This window comes from Neoarius graeffei, chromosome 25 (assembly GCF_027579695.1).
Source record: "Neoarius graeffei isolate fNeoGra1 chromosome 25, fNeoGra1.pri, whole genome shotgun sequence".
NCBI classification, from domain to species: domain Eukaryota; kingdom Metazoa; phylum Chordata; class Actinopteri; order Siluriformes; family Ariidae; genus Neoarius; species Neoarius graeffei.
The window spans coordinates 40215546-40235071 of record NC_083593.1 but is presented as its reverse complement, the minus strand read 5'-3'; the positions used below and the strand labels follow the sequence as shown (position 1 = coordinate 40235071).

General features: G+C 39.5%; 1 protein-coding gene across 8 annotated transcripts in view; it reads right to left on the bottom strand.

Annotated features, from left to right (window-relative positions):
* Nucleotides 1-6261: 6261 nt before the first annotated feature.
* The window catches only part of tpm2 (tropomyosin 2 (beta)), a 44221-nt gene continuing 30956 nt past the window's right edge, over nt 6262-19526 (bottom strand). For 4 of the 8 annotated variants that reach the window (XM_060908675.1, XM_060908673.1, XM_060908680.1 and 1 more), the window contains 3 exons: nt 19328-19390; nt 19145-19214; nt 6262-7569 (listed from right to left, as the gene is read on the bottom strand). In XM_060908675.1, the coding sequence (XP_060764658.1) occupies nt 7487-7569; nt 19145-19214; nt 19328-19390 (216 nt within the window). In that variant the 3' untranslated portion in view covers nt 6262-7486. Of the gene's footprint in view, nt 7570-15527; nt 16069-19144; nt 19215-19327; nt 19391-19526 lie in introns of those variants that run through there. The other 4 variants (XM_060908674.1, XM_060908672.1, XM_060908678.1 and 1 more) reach the window with 1 other exon arrangement.

Sequence of the window (19526 nt, the reverse complement as noted above, 5' to 3'; positions counted from 1 at the left end):
TCCAGAGAGGTGAACCCCTTCCCATCTTTACTTCTGAGAGACTCCGCCTCTCTGGGATGCTCTTTTTATACCCAATCATGTTACTGACCTGTTGCCAATTAACTAAATTAGTTTTTTAAGGGTTTCCATGATTTGCAAATGATTTGTATTTACGGTATACTGTTTTACTCAAACTCTAAATGAAATACTATATTTTGAGATTTTTTTTGCACTGTAGGCCATAATTATCAAAATGAAATAGAAAAATGCTTGAAACATTTTAGTTTATGCATAAGTCTGGAATATATTAAATGTTCATTTTCTTAAATAACTGATGGAAAATATTGAACTTTTTCATGAAATTTTAATTGTTTGAGATGCACTAGTATATTAAATGCACAATAAGTTGTCCGTGTTATTATTTTAGGTTACGCCAAGCTTTACTGTTGAAGTGCATCGAGAAAAGTAGTTTCACTCAGCAAGTTTAATCCTTGTTTCAGGTTTCATTCTTTCACATCTGGTATTAGTGAAAAGGTGGTTTCCCCCACAAATATTACAATATTGCAACTGAAATGCAACAGTGATGATGGTAATATATCTCTCTTTTTCCTCTGAACTCCACAAGTTTCATCCATACGCTTTTATTATTAAGAAACTGGGGAAATCGATTACAATGTCACCCTTGAAAATTAGTTTCCCCAGTATATTCCAATGATGTACAACTAAGAGTACAGCATTGCTAGTACTATGTGCATATTTTATCAACTCAACTATGTTTTATCATCACGCTTCACCCTCTGATCATTCATTTCCACTGAGATGAGAACATCAGGGGAAAAGAGTTACCTATAGGTCTGAGAAAAGTGGTTTTCCCCTGTATATTACAACCCCGATTCCAAAAAAGTTGGGACAAAGTACAAATTGTAAATAAAAATGGAATGCAATGATGTGGAAGTTTCAAAATTCCATATTTTATTCAGAATAGAACATGGATGACATATCAAATGTTTAAACTGAGAAAATGTGTCATTTAAAGAGAAAAATTAGGTGATTTTAAATTTCATGACAACACCACATCTCAAAAAAGTTGGGACAAGGCCATGTTTACCACTGTGAGACATCCCCTTTTCTCTTTACAACAGTCTGTAAACGTCTGGGGACTGAGGAGACAAGTTGCTCAAGTTTAGGGATAGGAATGTTAACCCATTCTTGTCTAATGTAGGATTCTAGTTGTTCAACTGTCTTAGGTCTTTTTTGTCGTATCTTCCGTTTTATGATGCGCCAAATGTTTTCTATGGGTGAAAGATCTGGACTGCAGGCTGGCCAGTTCAGTGCCCGGACCCTTCTTCTACGCAGCCATGATGCTGTAATTGATGCAGTATGTGGTTTGGCATTGTCATGTTGGAAAATGCAAGGTCTTCCCTAAAAGAGACATCGTCTGGATGGGAGCATATGTTGCTCTAGAACCTGGATATACCTTTCAGCATTGATGGTGTCTTTCCAGATGTGTAAGCTGCCCATGCCACACACACTAATGCAACCCCATACCATCAGAGATGCAGGCTTCTGAACTGAGCGCTGATAACAACTTGGGTCGTCCTTCTCCTCTTTAGTCCGAATGACATGGCGTCCCTGATTTCCATAAAGAACTTCAAATTTTGATTCATCTGACCACAGAACAGTTTTCCACTTTGCCACAGTCCATTTTAAATGAGCCTTGGCCCAGAGAAGACGTCTGCGCTTCTGGATCATGTTTAGATACGGCTTCTTCTTTGAACTGTAGAGTTTTAGCTGGCAACGGCAGATGGCACGGTGAATTGTGTTCACAGATAATGTTCTCTGGAAATATTCCTGAGCCCATTTTGTGATTTCCAATACAGAAGCATGCCTGTATGTGATGCAGTGCCATCTAAAGGCCCGAAGATCACGGGCACCCAGTATGGTTTTCCGGCCTTGACCCTTACGCACAGAGATTCTTCCAGATTCTCTGAATCTTTTGATGATATTATGCACTGTAGATGATGATATGGTCAAACTCTTTGCAATTTTACACTGTCGAACTCCTTTCTGATATTGCTCCACTATTTGTCGGCGCAGAATTGGGGGGATTGGTGATCCTCTTCCCATCTTTACTTCTGAGAGCCGCTGCCACTCCAAGATGCTCTTTTTATACCCAGTCATGTTAATGACCTATTGCCAATTGACCTAATGAGTTGCAATTTGGTCCTCCAGCTGTTCCTTTTTTGTACCTTTAACTTTTCCAGCCTCTTATTGCCCCTGTCCCAACTTTTTTGAGATGTGTTGCTGTCATGAAATTTCAAAATCTCACTTTCAACATCTGATATGTTGTCTATGTTCTATTGTGAATACAATATCAGTTTTTGAGATTTGTAAATTATTGCATTCCGTTTTTATTTACAATTTGTACTTTGTCCCAACTTTTTTTGGAATCGGGGTTGTACAGTGTGGGAATTTATAAAGCGCCACAGTGATGCTGGTAATATATTTTACAGTCATCATTATGCATAAGTTCTCTAGACCACAAATGTGTTCCTATTATTTTTTTTTAATTATATGCCTAGATTCAGTGTTGTAGTTGAGTCACTAAACCTCGAGTCTGAGTCCAGTCTCGAGTCCCCAGTGTTCAAGTCTGACTCAAGTCCAAGTCATGAAAGAAAATTTCGAGTTGAGTCCGAGAACAAGACTCCAACCGCACCATTTGACGGTGGCTGTTGGTGCCTTTATGTGAAACCGTCTCTGCTGTTGTGTCGGACTAACATTACTGCTCGACTGCCCCATTTTAGTTAATAGGCTACAGATAAAAAGCTTGTTCATCACTCAGCAAGCCCCGCCCACTATCAACAGGGCAAATAACATGAGGGAGGGTAACAGTAGCTAGTTCATCGCTCAGCAAGCCCCACTATCAACAGAGCAATGAACATAGCACGTCACTTCCTTCTCTGGGTGGAGTCGTACCAAATGACAATTGAAGTTCGAGGTCATCCCCTCTATAGTTCTACATATGAAACACATAGCAGTGCATTCCCCCCCACTCCACGAGAAGTCCGTATAAGCAAAGCGGACAATCCTAGGGGCTTCTCTCCAGGCATTTTAGCGCCATTAACATTAGTTTGTTCCTGAACATGACGTATGAACAGGTGAATGTGCATTCTCTTGCACAAAATTAGTATAAAAATTAACGTAGATATCTCTTATGCCAAATTATGGCATGTTACAAAAAAAAAAGAAAAAAAATCAGAATCCTTGTCTCCAATTTACGAGTCCGAGTCAAGTCATGAGTCTTTAAAAATTAGGACATAAGTACTACAAGCCTGCCTAGATGTTCATATGCTTTGGATTTATAATTCAGCATATAGCAAGGTCACATGACTAAGCCAAAAAAGAAAAGGTTTCAAAGAATTTATAATTTTGAAATTGTGAAGTGGGCTGGTTCGAGCCCTGTGGCCGGCGAGGGCCTTTCTGTGCGGAGTTTGCATGTTCTCCCCGTGTCCGCGTGGGTTTCCTCCGGGTGCTCCGGTTTCCCCCACAGTCCAAAGACATGCAGGTTAGGTTAACTGGTGACTCTAAATTGACTGTAGGTGTGAATGTGAGTGTGAATGGTTGTCTGTGTGCCAGCCCTGTGATGACCTGGCGACTTGTCCAGGGTGTACCCCGCCTTTCACCCGTAGTCAGCTGGGATAGGCTCCAGCTTGCCTGCGACCCTGTAGAACAGGATAAAGCAGCTAGAGATGATGAGATGAAATTGTGATGTGTGTTCAAAATGAATTCATTTAAAAAGCATGACTCTTTAAAAAAAAAAAAAAAGGTGTCTTTAGTCTTGAGTGCTAATTATCAGTTAACTTGTGTTTTATCACTTGCCCCCCCCCCAAAAAAAAATAAATAAATAAATAAATGAAACTGCCTGTAGGTTTTGCATCCAAATGTCTAAAACATTTTGAGGTAAGTTTTGTTGTATTTAAAAAAAAAATGATTAATCATGGCCTTACTGTCATGATTAATGACACTTTACTACCACTATTATATAGTAACAGATTGTTTCCTTTTAAGTTTAAATCAGACCTACCACAGGATACACACTGAACTTTTCAGAGTGCAGCTAACAGTTAAATAGTTAAACATTACAAGAAGTTTAAACACTTTAAATGAGATTACATTTGACCTGTTTACTTCCCAGAATGGATCCAACGCAATACGAGAGACTACTAAACTACAAAAGTAGCTGAAAAACACCCACAGAGTTCCACAAAATCTGAAAAGTACATCATTCAACGATGTATACATCATGACTTTGGGGGTGGAAGTAAGAGAAAGGCCTCCTTTCCTCTGCACTCACTCAACCAGCCTCATTTCATCTGTGCACGCTGAACTTGATCTGAACTTAACATATTAAATGTAAAGCAGAGATTTTTTAATACTGCATATTCAGTAATGGGGTTTAACATGCTTGTTTTGAGGGGTGCACACTTTTCTACACCAAGTATGCATATAGACTGTGCAAGGTGTGAAAAAGAACTCTAATACTACAAAGGCGCTTCTTTAAGTTCAGAAACGTGTGTGTGTGATCACTTAAAGTATAATTTTGCATATTATTTTTAGGCTGCATGCTTATTTTCAGTGATGCATGCTTGTTTCTGTACTTCAGTTAGTATAAAATTTGATTTTATTCATCTCCGAGGGAAATTTCTTGCCGACAGCTGAAATAACAGTTCACAGAAACGAAAATAAACTCTAGGTAAATATTTGTCGGGTTAGATTTCTATTCTTGCTGTCGTACCTTACATAGGCCCAGTCTCAGGAGCTCTGCCCACAGAGCATCTAATGCTTATCATGCACTTTGTGCTTCATCTCCATATGGATTTTTTTTTTTTTTAAATAGGAAGAATGCTCTCTGTATAATGCACACAGTAACAGTCAGCATTTTGCACATTTTTAGTATGCATACTTATTTTGAACATTTTATAGTTTGCATAGTTACTTGAGTAAAGTCAAAAAAAATTTACAAGAAAAAAAAAAGTTTAGATTTCTCAATAAATCCATATATGGAAATAAGAGCAGCTCTAAATGGGCATGCATTCAAAACCATATAGTCCCTCATGTAATAGAATGTTAGCATTTGGTTCCCCTTTGTTTTTTGTTTGGAAACATTACACGTTCACATTCATCAGATTACCATCAAGTATTTTCTAAAACGAAAAAAACACTAACAAAAGTAACATGTTCATAAACTGCCGTACCCCACGGTAAGAATTTCAGGGGGGAACTACCATGAATATGACAAGTATGCATAAGCACTAACCAAAAAAAAGTGTGCAAATTATGTATGCATGCTTTAAAACAACTATGTATAACCCAGCCTTTTTGAGCATACAATACTAAGGCTACATCTCTGCTTACACATTGTACATTAGGAGCTCATTGTGTTGCCAGATGAATGGCGATTGGTTGAGATGGACCAGTCTTGTGGAAGATGTACATTATGCTTACCCCTAGAGTCTCAAATCAACTAGAGTGCAAACCCTGCATTTAGATATGAGGTTGGCTACTCTGTTGTCCAGTCTAGTACACACTCATCTTTAAGTATGGACACTCATTTTGCATACCAGCATGTTTAGCATTCATGCTTATTTTACATACAACGTTTGAGGGTGTGCCATTGAGCTCATATATGGAAATCTTCAAGTAGTGATCTAGTAGACAAAATGTTTCCCCTGAGGTTACCATTTGTTTCCTGTTTTGGGAACCGTTTCATAATGCTATGGGAGCTTTCTATTTTGGTTAAGAATCTCAGTGCTGTTCCCAAAATGTTCTGGGAATAATATTCTCTTATGACAATTAGAGATTGCTTTTAGGTTTTATAGGTCCTCTTATGACTGTTCAGCTTTAAAAGAGGCATCGTTATAAGCTAACTTCACAAGATGGTTCAAAGATCCTCCTGCGAGCTGTGGGTGGAGCTTCAGAGACTGAGAAAATGCAAGGTATAACGTCAAGAAGAGAAACCCAAGATATTCATTTAAAAAAAAAAAAAACTTGTGTATTTCATTTAAAATAAGGCTGTAGTAAACATTTAACTGGTCATCATGGGGGGAACCCACACAATAATAGCATACTGAAACTGCAGCATCAACATGACCTACAACATCCACCACACTCCCACACCCATGGGTAATATTACTATGAAATTAGGTACTTGCTGTCTATGACGAGCTCTTGAAACAATTTTTTTTTAATGTAAACAGCAGAAAAAATAAACAAAGGGAACACTTGTATTCAACAATTTAATCATCTTTAACAAAGAGCTTACACAATTGCATAGTTAGGTGAGACTTTAAAATTGGGCTATAGCTGATCAAGACATTACTCACATTACTGTCAATTATTCTAAATGGCCACAACTCTCAAAAAAACATCCTGTTTTTCAAAATAGTGCAACTCCATGGCATACGCACCAGCTTTAATACGTCATGGTATAATTAGAGGGGGAAACGCCATGAAACAGGAAATATTTTAGACATTACAAACTTGTAGAACTGTCAAAATGATTCACATCAAGAAATCGAAAACAAGCTGAAGAATAAAGTGATTTTAATCAACATTGATATTTTGGCCATAAGTCATTTTTGGTGACTATGAGTATACGGATTTCATATCTGTAAACACACACTTGAGTCTCCTCAGAGGACTTCTGGTCTTGTCCTATACTAGTAGCTATAAAAGGGGAATTTCTTAACTTGACCAAAAATACTAAAACCAGTTCTCTAGTGAGCTCTTCTCTTGTAGAGCAGATAAAGTGTAAACTGCACATGGATTCATGACCAGGTCAGAAATGCCTGCAGGTGGATTAACTCACAAATAGAAGCACTAAACTGAACAGGGTCAATTTAATGGTGATCAATCAGTAAATATTCCTCCTAATTCTGTGCTTTGTTTACACACATGAAACCAGTGTACATCAAATTTACATAAATAGCAAACCAAGAAATCAATTGAAGCTCTATAATAAAAATGAGTCCCTCTGTTGATTTGGATAGATTTTGGTCAAGTAAAGCCCTGGAATGACTAAAGCACAGGGAGTAAGGCAGTGGAGTAGTTAAATCACTTAATAAATGAGTAAACAGCTCCTTGGTTAGAACAAACACTTATTAGTAATTAGATGGATAAAGTAACTTTGGTCTTGTGTCAGAACTATTCAAAAGCCAAAAACACGGTCACTTCACTGGTATACTGATGGATATACTACCGATTCTATAACTACTGATAAACTAGTTGATAAAAGGGGCCTGTGTCTTAGAGAGATACTACAGAGAGTCTATCTACACTTATAAAATGGCAGAGTGTAATATCAGGGCATCTGTTGCTATTAAACTAAAGCTACCAAGACCTTACCCCTGTGAGGGATGTGTGTGCACAGGTTTGTTGTTTGCTGCATGGGGCTCCACTGGAAAGCACTATGCCATGTAAGACTCGTTTGTGGTGCAGATTTTGCGCTTTATAAATTGTTCAGCTCCATTAGAGTCTGGTCCAGCACTTGGTGCATGGCTAGGTTCTCCTCTTTAGCCTGGGCTAGTTTCTCTGGTGGTAGAGGGGAACAAGAAAAGGACAAAAGTAAGAAAAATGCATCCTTAGAAAGTTAAGCAAAAAATGAGCAACATGAACAATCCAGTATGAAAAACACTCCAGTTCTCGCTATATACATTTACATTAGAACTGTCTAATAGTTCGAGTTTCATACTCAGTCATGAGCAGGAGGCAGACTCCTGGTTCGTTCCTAAACGAGGGGAGACTGAACACATCTCTTAGCACAAACACTGGTTAGTGTGTGTTGTGTGAGTGAAATGTCAGGTGAGGTTTGGATTTCACAGCACAAAGGAGCAGTCACAGAGGACAGCGGCTGTTTCAGCTCAGTGCCTCAACCACACCAGGGTGATTAGCCAAAAACTGTTCAAGCACAATTAAGGAGGGAACTAAAATGTCCCAATAAGGCTCCTGTCAAAAGTTTGAACACCTCTACGCATTCATAAATATTTCTGTATTTTGACCACTTTCTATATTGTAGAACAATACTGAAGGCAAAACTATGAAATAACACATGGAACGTGATAAAACGTTTCATACTTTAGATTCAAATTAGCCAGTGTTTACCTTGACGCTTTGCACACGATTGGCATTATCTTAAGGGTTGTTTTACAATCAGGGTACGCAAGCTTAAAAAAAAAAAAAATTTAACACTTATCTTCAATATCAAAAGGCTTGACTAAATAAACTTGGTTGTTTATTGTAGCCCTGTGATAGCTCTATTTACCATGCAAAAAAAATTTGGTGATAACATTTTTGGTGACTGTATGGCAATACACATTTAGCAAAATTACTCGTGTCCTTTAGAAAAAGTGCTTTTTTGACCACAGGTAGCTCCAAAAGGGATGCACTTAAATCATTCTTTATACCATAAAACAAATATTTGGTTCCATATCATTGGAAACATAGTTAAGTTTTAATGTTGAGTGCCAGTAAGTTTTCAGACCATTTTGATCAAATTAGTATGTAATTGTGTCAAAAAAAAATGTCCTCTCCGAGACAGCTAATTTTTCTATATAAAATAACACATCTAAAATGATGATTATTTTCATCCTAAAATGTGGTCAAGACATTGGGACATAAATATTAGAGACAACTAACACAAAGCTTACAGCCTTATATTTAAAAGCACTATGGAAGTAGTGGATTCTGAATTGTCAAAGAAAAAAAAAGTCCTCTCTGAGAATCACTTCATTTGTTTCTCCCAGCCCTGCTTAAAGCTACACTTAATCTTGTTATAATACAAACTATTACACATGCCTATCTGTTCTTTAACTTGTCCTTCATTTAAAAACTGGTACAAGAACCATTCATCTCATCTCATCATCTCTAGCCGCTTTATCCTTCTACAGGGTCGCAGGCAAGCTGGAGCCTATCCCAGCTGACTACGGGCGAAAGGCGGGGTACACCCTGGACAAGTCGCCAGGTCATCACAGGGCTGACACATAGACACAGACAACCATTCACACTCACATTCACACCTACGGTCAATTTAGAGTCACCAGTTAACCTAACCTGCATGTCTTTGGACTGTGGGGGAAACTGGAGCACCCGGAGGAAACCCACGCGGACACGGGGAGAACATGCAAACTCCACACAGAAAGGCCCTCGCCGGCCACGGGGCTCGAACCCGGACCTTCTTGCTGTGAGGCGACAGCGCTAACCACTACACCACCGTGCCGCCGGTACAAGAACCAGTTTGAATCAATTTGAATTTTGGACCCCTGTGACACAAACTTTGTACCCTGATTGTAAAACAACCCTTAACCAGCTTCACGAGGTAGTCACCTGGAATGCTTTTCAATTAACAGGTGCCTCAAAAGGGCGGCATGGTGGTGTAGTGGTTAGCGCTGTCGCCTCACAGCAAGAAGGTCCTGGGTTCGAGCCCCGGGGCCGGCGAGGGCCTTTCTGTGCGGAGTTTGCATGTTCTCCCCGTGTCCGCGTGGGTTTCCTCCGGGTGCTCCGGTTTCCCCCACAGTCCAAAGACATGCAGGTTAGGTTAACTGGTGACTCTAAATTGACCGTAGGTGTGAATGTGAGTGTGAATGGTTGTCTGTGTCTATGTGTCAGCCCTGTGATGACCTGGCGACTTGTCCAGGGTGTACCCCGCCTTTCGCCCATAGTCAGCTGGGATAGGCTCCAGCTTGCCTGCGACCCTGTAGAAGGATAAAGCGGCTAGAGATAATGAGATGAGATGAGGTGCCTCAAAAGGTAATTAGTGCAATTTCTTGCCTTCTTAATGCATTTAAGATCAAACAGTAAATTTAAAAAAAAAAAAGCCCTATTCCACAACTGTAGTAATCCATGTCATGAACTGTTCAACTAAGTAAAAGAGAAACGACATCCATCATTACTTTAAGACATGAAGTGTCTTAATAAAAATAAAGGAAAAAAAACCCATTGAATTAGAAGTTGTGTCCAAACGTTTTGACTGGTACTGGATGTGTGACGGCCTGAGAAAAGCCATCAGACAATAAAAGAAAGTAGGTCTGCACACTGCTGGATACGCTCCAAAAAATAAACTTTATTTAATTAAAACAAGCAACGTTTCGATCACCCTGGATCTTCATCAGGCATATGGGTAACAGGAAGAGGCTGTGGCCTATATCACATGACCCTGCTCGACCCCGACCGACCACCAGACCGCGCACGGAGATTTCCTCCCCTTCCTGATGGCAACTATAGGTGCGGAAATTGCGCGCAATGTAATTTTACGCGCAAATGTAATTCTTTCAACCACCCGCACACTGGGAAGCCTTTTAAAATAAAAGGCGTTATTTTGTGCAATACACGAAATGTAATTTATATGATTAAATGTCCCTGCGGATTAGCCTATATAGGCAAAACAACAAGGTGTTTAAAAACGCGCATCGCAGAGCATAGAAGTAACATACGGTTGAATGATGAGAAGAACCCTGTAGCTGTCCATTTTAACACATTTAAGCACAACCTCGCAACCCTTCAATATATTGGCATTGAACATGTTGCCACACCTAGACGTGGGGGCGATGTTGATAATCTCCTTTTAAGACGTGAGGCTTTTATATATACACCTTGAACACCATTGCACCTAACGGAATGAATATGTATTTTGATTTAAAACCTTTTTTGTAATTGACTTTCACGTGATATGTATTTTATATGTTGGTGTACTATATTCACATCTTTTTAATCTTTCAAACTTGCAAATGTTTTTTGGTTTTGCCTTTTGTATGACTGGTACAGGTTAAGACACCTGTCTGTCTAATTGATTGGCACCTTTGGGTGCCTTGCCTGGGCGGGTGTAGAGCAGGGTCATGTGATCTAGGCCACAGCCTCTTCCTGTTACCCATATGCCTGATGAAGATCCAGGGTGATCGAAACGTTGCTTGTTTTAATTAAATAAAGTTTATTTTTTGGAGCGTATCCAGCAGTGTGCAGACCTACTTTCTTTTATTGTCTGACACTTTTGTCTGGCACCTGCAAAGAGTTTTTGGATGTGCGCACCCTACTCAAACGATAAAAGCCATCAGACAGACAACACTGAGGCCAAGTTATAGCAGTCAATAAAGAAAGAAAAAAAAAGTGGCCATTTAAAACTATTTTAACCTTGCATACACCATCTGCCTGCACAGATTAGAAGCCAGTTTAACAAACGCAAAGGTAAATGCAGGTAGTTTGCTTAAAGATGTCTAAAACCTCCCTAGTTAAGTGCAACTTCCTGAGACCGTGAAAGTCAGCTATGTACCACAGCAAACAAGTCTAACGATCAGTTTGTACTCAGATGCCAGCTGTCAAAAGATCTGATGTTCCTGCAGTGAAAAACGAACTACAGCAGAACTTGCCAGTTACAGTAATTAACAGTACTGAAGATGTATCTAAAAGATATAACTCTGATCACAGTGGAATATGATCACTGGGTTGAATTTAACAGCAATTCACAATATTCTGGAAAAGAATATGCATTAGTGTTTCCAAAGTGTAGAAAAACCATGCTTATAAAGCATAAAAATTCACAGTCTGAAATGCCGAACATGTCTTTGTACATAAACATTAGTAATCCCATAAAGGGATGGAAGCATAAACTACTTTCCCATGCTCCAGTTCCTCACACTAATAAACACCAGACTAGAATTCAAAGTCACAGAGAAAGCAGGGACAAATATTTCCTTTGAGGTTAAAAAAAACAAAACAAAAAGCAAAGTTATTTGTGTTCATCACTGTGGCCTGGAAAGAGATTAAACTCCTTCGATTTGAAATAAAATAAATTAATGGATTCATCAGCATCATGCAGAATTGTATTCTGTATGATTGAACTCTTACTGATAGAGTATGATGCTCAGCAGACAAGACTAAAGGCCAAGGAAAGGGACCACAGGACCAAATGAAATTAGGTCAGGGTGTCAGTCTCAGCACAACAGTTACACGGACATGTTCACGGGTTTATATTAAAACGTGCCGTTTCTATAGTAACGGCTCATTCACAGGAACTTGCACGGAGGACGCACTACACAAGTCTAATAAATACCATTTTTAATTTGCTTAACAAAGAAACTGAATTGTTATGCTGAAGTTTTCTGTATGGACACATTTGATTAACATTTATGGAAGGAGCCTCCAGTGTCAGCTTTGTAAGAGGAAGTTTTTCACCACAAGAACACTTCCAGGACTTTCTGCATTCTGGTTTCTCAATGACTTTGCCATAAGAAAGTAGACAGTTCATCACCGGTGTAAATTAAATAACAGGAAGCAACTTGTTTTACAGATATTCCACAACATAAAATGTAACTAATAGCAAGACATGCCTTTTATTAATAAATTAAATATTTGCTTTATTAGTAATGATTGGAAAATTGCTGTGGCATAAGAAGAATTAAAACACTTTGGGTTGTGCCATAATTGGAAAATGGTAAAAGTAACTCCACTTTGCCTAGGTCACATCACACCACCCCATCACTGATTATTTTCCTATAACTGCATGCCCTTTTGTGTTTTATTCTTTATTCGTTCTATACACAGTTCAAGATAATGTCCTCTTCTCTTTCACTGGTGGCTGATTTGACTGGATATATACAGTTTTTCTACTTTATTGATGGATCAACTCAAAGTCCTTCCCATGCTACAAACCACATCGAGTGGCGCCGATCTCCGTTTCAGTAGCCCTTGGCCTCTTGCCCATTACATACAGTTATGTACAGTTATGAGTTACAACAGGGGGCTGGTCCTCTGGTAACCACAAGAGTTTGACTCCCTACTCACATCTGTATTGCAGCATGCCTCGCCAGATGGCAGTAGGTACCATTTTTATGATGGTCTTTGGTATGACCTGACTGCAAGTAGAACTCATGATCTCCCAGTGGAGAGGCAGATTATTGATGGATGGGTGAACAAAATTGTGAACAGCATCAAAGTGCAGCTACATGTAACAAATGAGCTTGTGTGTAATTTTTCTGGAGCTATAGAGGGCTACCGCATGATGTCACCACGCTGCGAGATTTTGTTAGGCGCCATATTGGAAGACCAAGTACATGCACTCACAATATAAAACAAAGTACGAGCGAGAGTAAAGTGACACGATGGATGATAATTCTGGTTATGTGAGTACATCACCAGCTGCAGAAAGGGCACGGTATGTGGAGAAACTGGCTGTGATTGATGGGTTTGACCCATATGATAAGACTCGCGGCAAGGGAGAATGGAAACATAAGGAGGACCTGACACCAATTCTGCCATCTGTTTGCTACCCAGACATTGTAAACTATTTGTTGTTTACACCCAGTGCCTACACTGCTGATGACCTGAAAGCCTACAAAGGGCTACAGGCTTACAATTATGTTGTTAGTGGCTTGGTTCGTGATATTACAGCTGTTAAGAATAACCTACATAGTTATGGCCAAGGTAATCTTGTTGATATTTATCTTTTAATAATATATCTTTTCAGTTGAAAAATTAATACTTTGATACTATTAAGGTATCCATAATTTAGGTTAATTTATCCAAATTATACATATGTATTTATGATATATGCCTACACAACAACTATGCTTTATTTATATAATAGGAGGGAGAGCAAGCCCCAAACCATCCTAAAATCTCATCTCATTATCTCTAGCCGCTTTATCCTTCTACAGGGTCGCAGGCAAGCTGGAGCCTATCCCAGCTGACTACGGGCGAAAGGCGGGGTACACCCTGGACAAGTCGCCAGGTCATCGCAGGGCTGACACAGACAACCATTCACACTCACATTCACACCTACGGTCAATTTAGAGTCACCAGTTAACCTAACCTGCATGTCTTTGGACTGTGGGGGAAACCGGAGCACCCGGAGGAAACCCACGCGGACACGGGGAGAACATGCAAACTCCACACAGAAAGGCCCTCGCCGGCCACGGGGCTCGAACCCAGGACCTTCTTGCTGTGAGGCGACAGCACTAACCACTACACCACCGTGCTGCCCATCCTAAATTATTATTATTATTAAATTGTAGAAGTCTGGGAGGCTTGCTCCTCATACAGTTATCAACTTGGGGCCAATTTAGCACGTTTTAAATCTGAATTTCTTGCGTTTGCTTACCTCAAAGTGTCCACAGATCATGCACAGACTTCTCCATTATATCCATAGTTTTTTGCCAAGTCTCACACAGGTTTCTTTCAAGTCTGCTGTTGGGCCAATAAATCATAAATAAAACAGCTCAGATTTGTTTGTTTAAGTCGTTTGCCACTCCACTTTATTCTCGTTTGTTCACATACTGCTGCCGTTATTTCCCCCTAATCACGAGTTTGTTGGTCTTCCAAAATGGCGCAGGGTCTGTTTACTTCCAGTTTCGGGTGACGTCAGTGAAAGGGGTCTATAGATTTGGTTTTTTTCATATTGTTGGTTTCATAAAGCAGGAATACATAAAAGAGCATATTCAACATGCTCAGAACTATGGAAGACCATGCAACTCACTAATGCATTATATAACTAATTCAGAGCTAACCCACAATACGTCCCATTTGCACCAAGATACTTTGTCCTATGAACGACATGGATAAGTTTCAGGCTATAGGCCAAATAATTCATTAACTAAGCACCCTACAGTCCACTGTCAGACAATATATCAGATTTGACACCATTACCTCTCAAGACGGTCAAATTTTCAGTTCCCAAATATGACTAAATACTTTTGAGCATGAAGAGAATTTCATCTGGAGAGGCTCAGCTGCCGAGCTCATTAAGAACTACTCTCAGCTCATTTGTGTGGTTTTTCTCCACCGTCTCATGGAAGCGATCTGTTTCCACAGCATCACAGACCGCCAGGTACAGAGGAAGAGCCAGCAAGACAGAAAAGGGAGAAAGATAAATGAGGAAAGAAAGAGAGGGGAATTAGTGCAGTCAAAAAGCAGAAGGCACCAGAAATACTGGAGATCAAATCGGGGGGGATTGTCCATTACCACACACACAATGATATGGTAACCGTATCATGAATATAAGCACGGAGCCTGTTTTTATTAACACTTACCTCATCTTATGAATAAGACCGCCACTGGGATTATAAAGTCATAAAATGTCCCTCTTCCTTTTTGAGTTACATCTTTAGGAATTAAGAGAAATTGTTGCATTTTGAAAACAAATCAAAGTAGCTTGATGCATAAGAAAAAAAAAAAAATTGTTCCTTCTACATAAAAAAAAAAAAAAAACTACAAAAATACTAAGTCATAAATTTCCATGAATCATTGTCCTTTCCCTGCTTCCTAACTCCAGTGACCAAGTGCATCTCAAAATTACTAACAGACATTTGGCTTGTCTTGGCTGAACTCAACAAATGGGACAAATACTCTTAGGTAACAAAAGGTATAAATACATCGTAATATTCTTGGCAGTGAAACTCTGAATTTTATCCAAAGCTGTAAACAAACTGGCAATGAACAAGCAAAATAGCATTAAGTGTGTTTGCGTGGAAAAATGAAAAGGGGGGGGGGGGGGGGGGGGGGAGTAAGGGTTTTTCGCTTTTTATTACAGAGGGAGAAAAGTATTACAGAAACACAGAACAATACTGAACAAGTTCCAGCAGAACAATGCAGCAGATGTGTAAACACTGACAAACTGGCAAAGCTCAAGAACAATCATTTTCTAAACAGAAAGGTAATGAAACAGAAGTGTTGCTACCTCAAAAAAATAGCAAAAAGAACAAAAAAAGGGACCCAGACTGGCTCCCTGGGGTATGCAGGATCAGACTTCTTTATTAAGAAACTATGCATTTGTTTCTGAAAACTGATTTTACGATTGAGACTGGGATTGGATTTAAATGGTGGAATGGAGGGAAATTAAAAACAAGTGAGGATGGCCATAAGTGAACCCCAGATGAACCAGATGAAGGAAGCGCCAAGGAAGAAGAACTGAGGAGACAGGTCACAGTGAAGGCAGAAGTGGAGAAAGGGTGAGACAGTGCATTTAAAGGGTTGTCATGTCGTTGAGAGCCAGATCCAGCTCCTCACTGAGGGCTTTGCCCTTCAGCTTCTGAGCGTACACCTCGTCTGCATTTCATCCACACACAAGCAGAGGAAGAGTAACAGACGAGACACAAGGAAACAGAGTGGGGAAGGAGAGAAAGATCAGAAAGTGGAAAAACAGTTTTGTTAGTTTCAACAAGCAAATCTATAACTGGCCACTAAACTGAAAATACACCAAATTAAACCCGGTCACCAGTCTTATCTGCTGGTGTGGCTGCAGCCGTTTTTTTTTTTTTTTATTTGAAGCAGGAGCCACATCTAATTCCACCTGACAATTTTACTGATCTCAGTCTTCAATCAACTATTAGGTTTGTCACCTACATGGCTAGAAGGAAAGCTGACAAGACTGAAGACCATTGCTTTAAGTCATATAAAATCATGGTGGCCATTATAACTATTGGGCAGTATAGCTTATATGCAGAATAAAGCTTCTACTCTAGACTTAAAACTCAGCATGGTCATGCACTACAGGGCTCGAAATTCGCGGTGGTCCGGTCGCCCGAGGAGACTTAATTTTTAATTTGGCGGGTAATTCCTTATTTTTATATAGAGAAGATTCAGACACACCGTCAACTAAAGCCGCCACACATTAAGCGCGTGCCGTGTCTGTTAATCGATGTGTTTATTGGCAGGACGGAAGATACCGAAGAATTCCAAATCATATCATGTACGAGTCAGGCTGTCGGTTTTTTCACTACTGCGCATGCATATAACGATATAACGCATCTCGTTGAATATCGCAGTAATCACGTGTAGTATTGGACCAGGTGGGTGGAGCACAGAAGCATGGCAGGCCAGAACGGAGTTCTCAATGAACTATTTATTGCTAGCTTTTCAGCCTTTTATCACTCCCTAGCCATGTGCGTGTGCACGCGCACACACACGCATGTTCTGGTTGTGGAGAGAGAGCTCCCTTTCTCTGCTCTCCTCTCCTTTTAAAGGGCACAGTCACTGGGGAAGATGCACAAACAGGTTAATCCCCATCAGGTGCAATGATTCCACCACTTACCTTCCCTGACTCCGCCCTCCATTCACAGACCGACGCTTGACCACACCCCCGCTGCCACATCACGTTATCAAATTCAACAGATGTGGCCACATTATTGCCCATTTAAACACGCATTTTTGTTGTTTACATCTACCAAAGCTACGGTGCGATGTGGAATTTTCTGAAAGGTGTACAGAAACCGCCAGAGACGGGGACAAAACAACCTCGATCTGAAGAGGAGAAACGACAAAGGACTTGTAAGCAAACGTGGGAGCAGGGTAGGCCTTGGCTGCAATACGATTTTTATGGAATAATTAATTTCTCAAGTTGATTCCTAGTCAATATGAAGCTCCTAACGCTTTCTCTCAAATGGTTAAATACAGAAAGCATGTTGGACATTTTGGGTGCTATAGTCATGATGGTAAGTATATTTGTTTTCAATACTCATACACCAAGTTGCCAAGTTTTCCAATATATTATTTGTTGACATTATATTATGGTGCTGTGTTGTTCTCATTTATGTATTTAACAGTATCAAAAATACTCGGGTCTTGAAATAAATGCACATTAGTCATGAACAATGGTAACTACTCTAGTGTTATTTTTGACAGAAGTAAAATTCATACATGAACAAATTTTGGCTAGTTGATTTTCTGTTTGGCTAGTTACTTTGGAAGGTTGGAAGGCTGGCTGGTGGAAAAAAAAAAATAATAATTTCGAGCCCTGCACTATAATACTCAACACATTTGTCCAAAAGTCCGTTAATGAACCTCACATCTCCATGCAACATCACACACTTGTTAATGGTGTCTTTCAGCTCATTCACACAATCTACATAGAACTCAAGCTGAAAAGTGTATAGTTTCCATGATCAACCATTTTAACAGATTAAAACTTGAATATGTAGAAATCTAACAGTTTTAAACCATCCTTCTAGCCAGCATGCAACAAAGACTGATGAGCAAAATCGATTAAATTTAACCCTTATAAATAAGCACATGAAGTTGAAACAACCATTTAGCACATGACGTGTCAAACTGATTACCTTAACAGCATTAATATCAGCAGTGTGTTACTATTGAATTCTTTCTATTCCAACTATACCCCATTTGTGCAAAGTTACTATGTCATATCCCATCAAACTGGTTAGTTCTTAAAATCACAGCAGACCAGTTGTCAAGCCATTTTTTTTTTATTAAATCATTAACACTTGAGTGATGTAATGCTTTTCTATGAAAGACACACTAGGCAAAATCAGAGAGCCCCAGTTTATGAAAATGGACCATTTATTTCCATCATAAAACTCCCTTGTAAATATGGAAAAAATGAGCAGCTTGTCCTGATAGAGTCGATTGTCAAAATCAGTTTTCATCCACCAACTATGCCAATTAAGATGCACTTATCTTCCTGGTTCTGAAAGGTCACACCACAGCAAACTGTACTGTCTTATTCACAAGCTTGAAAACCACAGACATTTTATTAGTTCTCAAAGTGCTTTCAGATTGTCTGGTTAATTCTATATTGTGTCTAGCCCACACAGGCAGTTGATCTGAAAGAGTTAAAGCAGTCCATTTTACTGGTTGCACAATTAAATTTTTTTTAACCTCCTCATTTTCTCCTATTCTGCCAATTCCCACCCACTAGCAAGAGCTACCCTACCACACAACTACCATCCAGGAAGGGTGAAGGCCAACATGTTGCTTTAGAACATTTAAAGTTGGCCAACTGGAACTTTCTGAAATGCTGCACAGGGCAGCTGAACACACTTGGAGGAAAGCGCCATCTGCCCTCTTCCACATACATTAGTGTACAAATCCCCATGATTGGCTAAAATTTCTCTGACAAGAGAAAGAGTAATTCAATTCCTCTCATCCATAGAGCATGGCCAATTTTAATCTCTTGGACTCTACAAATGGCTGTAGCATGGTAGGGATTTGTCGCACATGCTTCCACATATTGGGTCAATACTTCCAAATGAATACAAGCATATGATAAAAACACAACTTTGCAAAGACACACGTTAGAGTGAAACATTCAACACCGATGCAGTTAAAGGACCAGGAGGTCAATTAATTAAAGACAACCTTGCTTTTTGACAGCTTGCTGACATACCTTCCAAATCATCAATGGTCTTCTCAAGTTTAGCCACAGATCTCTCGGCAAACTCAGCACGAGTCTCAGCCTAGGAACAGGAAAATAAAACCTTTTCAAACTCAGCCAACAAATAAAAACCATTCTGCCAGCACAAGTACTATACTTCATATTCTAGAACAAGAGCTTTAACAGACTGCTCACCTCTTTCAGCTTTTCAGTGAGCACTTTGATTTCCTCTTCATATTTGTCTTCTTTTGTTGAGTACTAAATATATTTAAAAAAAAAAAAAAAAAAAGGGGGAAACATTAAGACCAGCATTACTTGAAACTTCAAAATAACATTTTGATTAAGCCCGATTTATAGCAATACAGAGAAAATGCAGAGCAGTCTACCAGGAAAG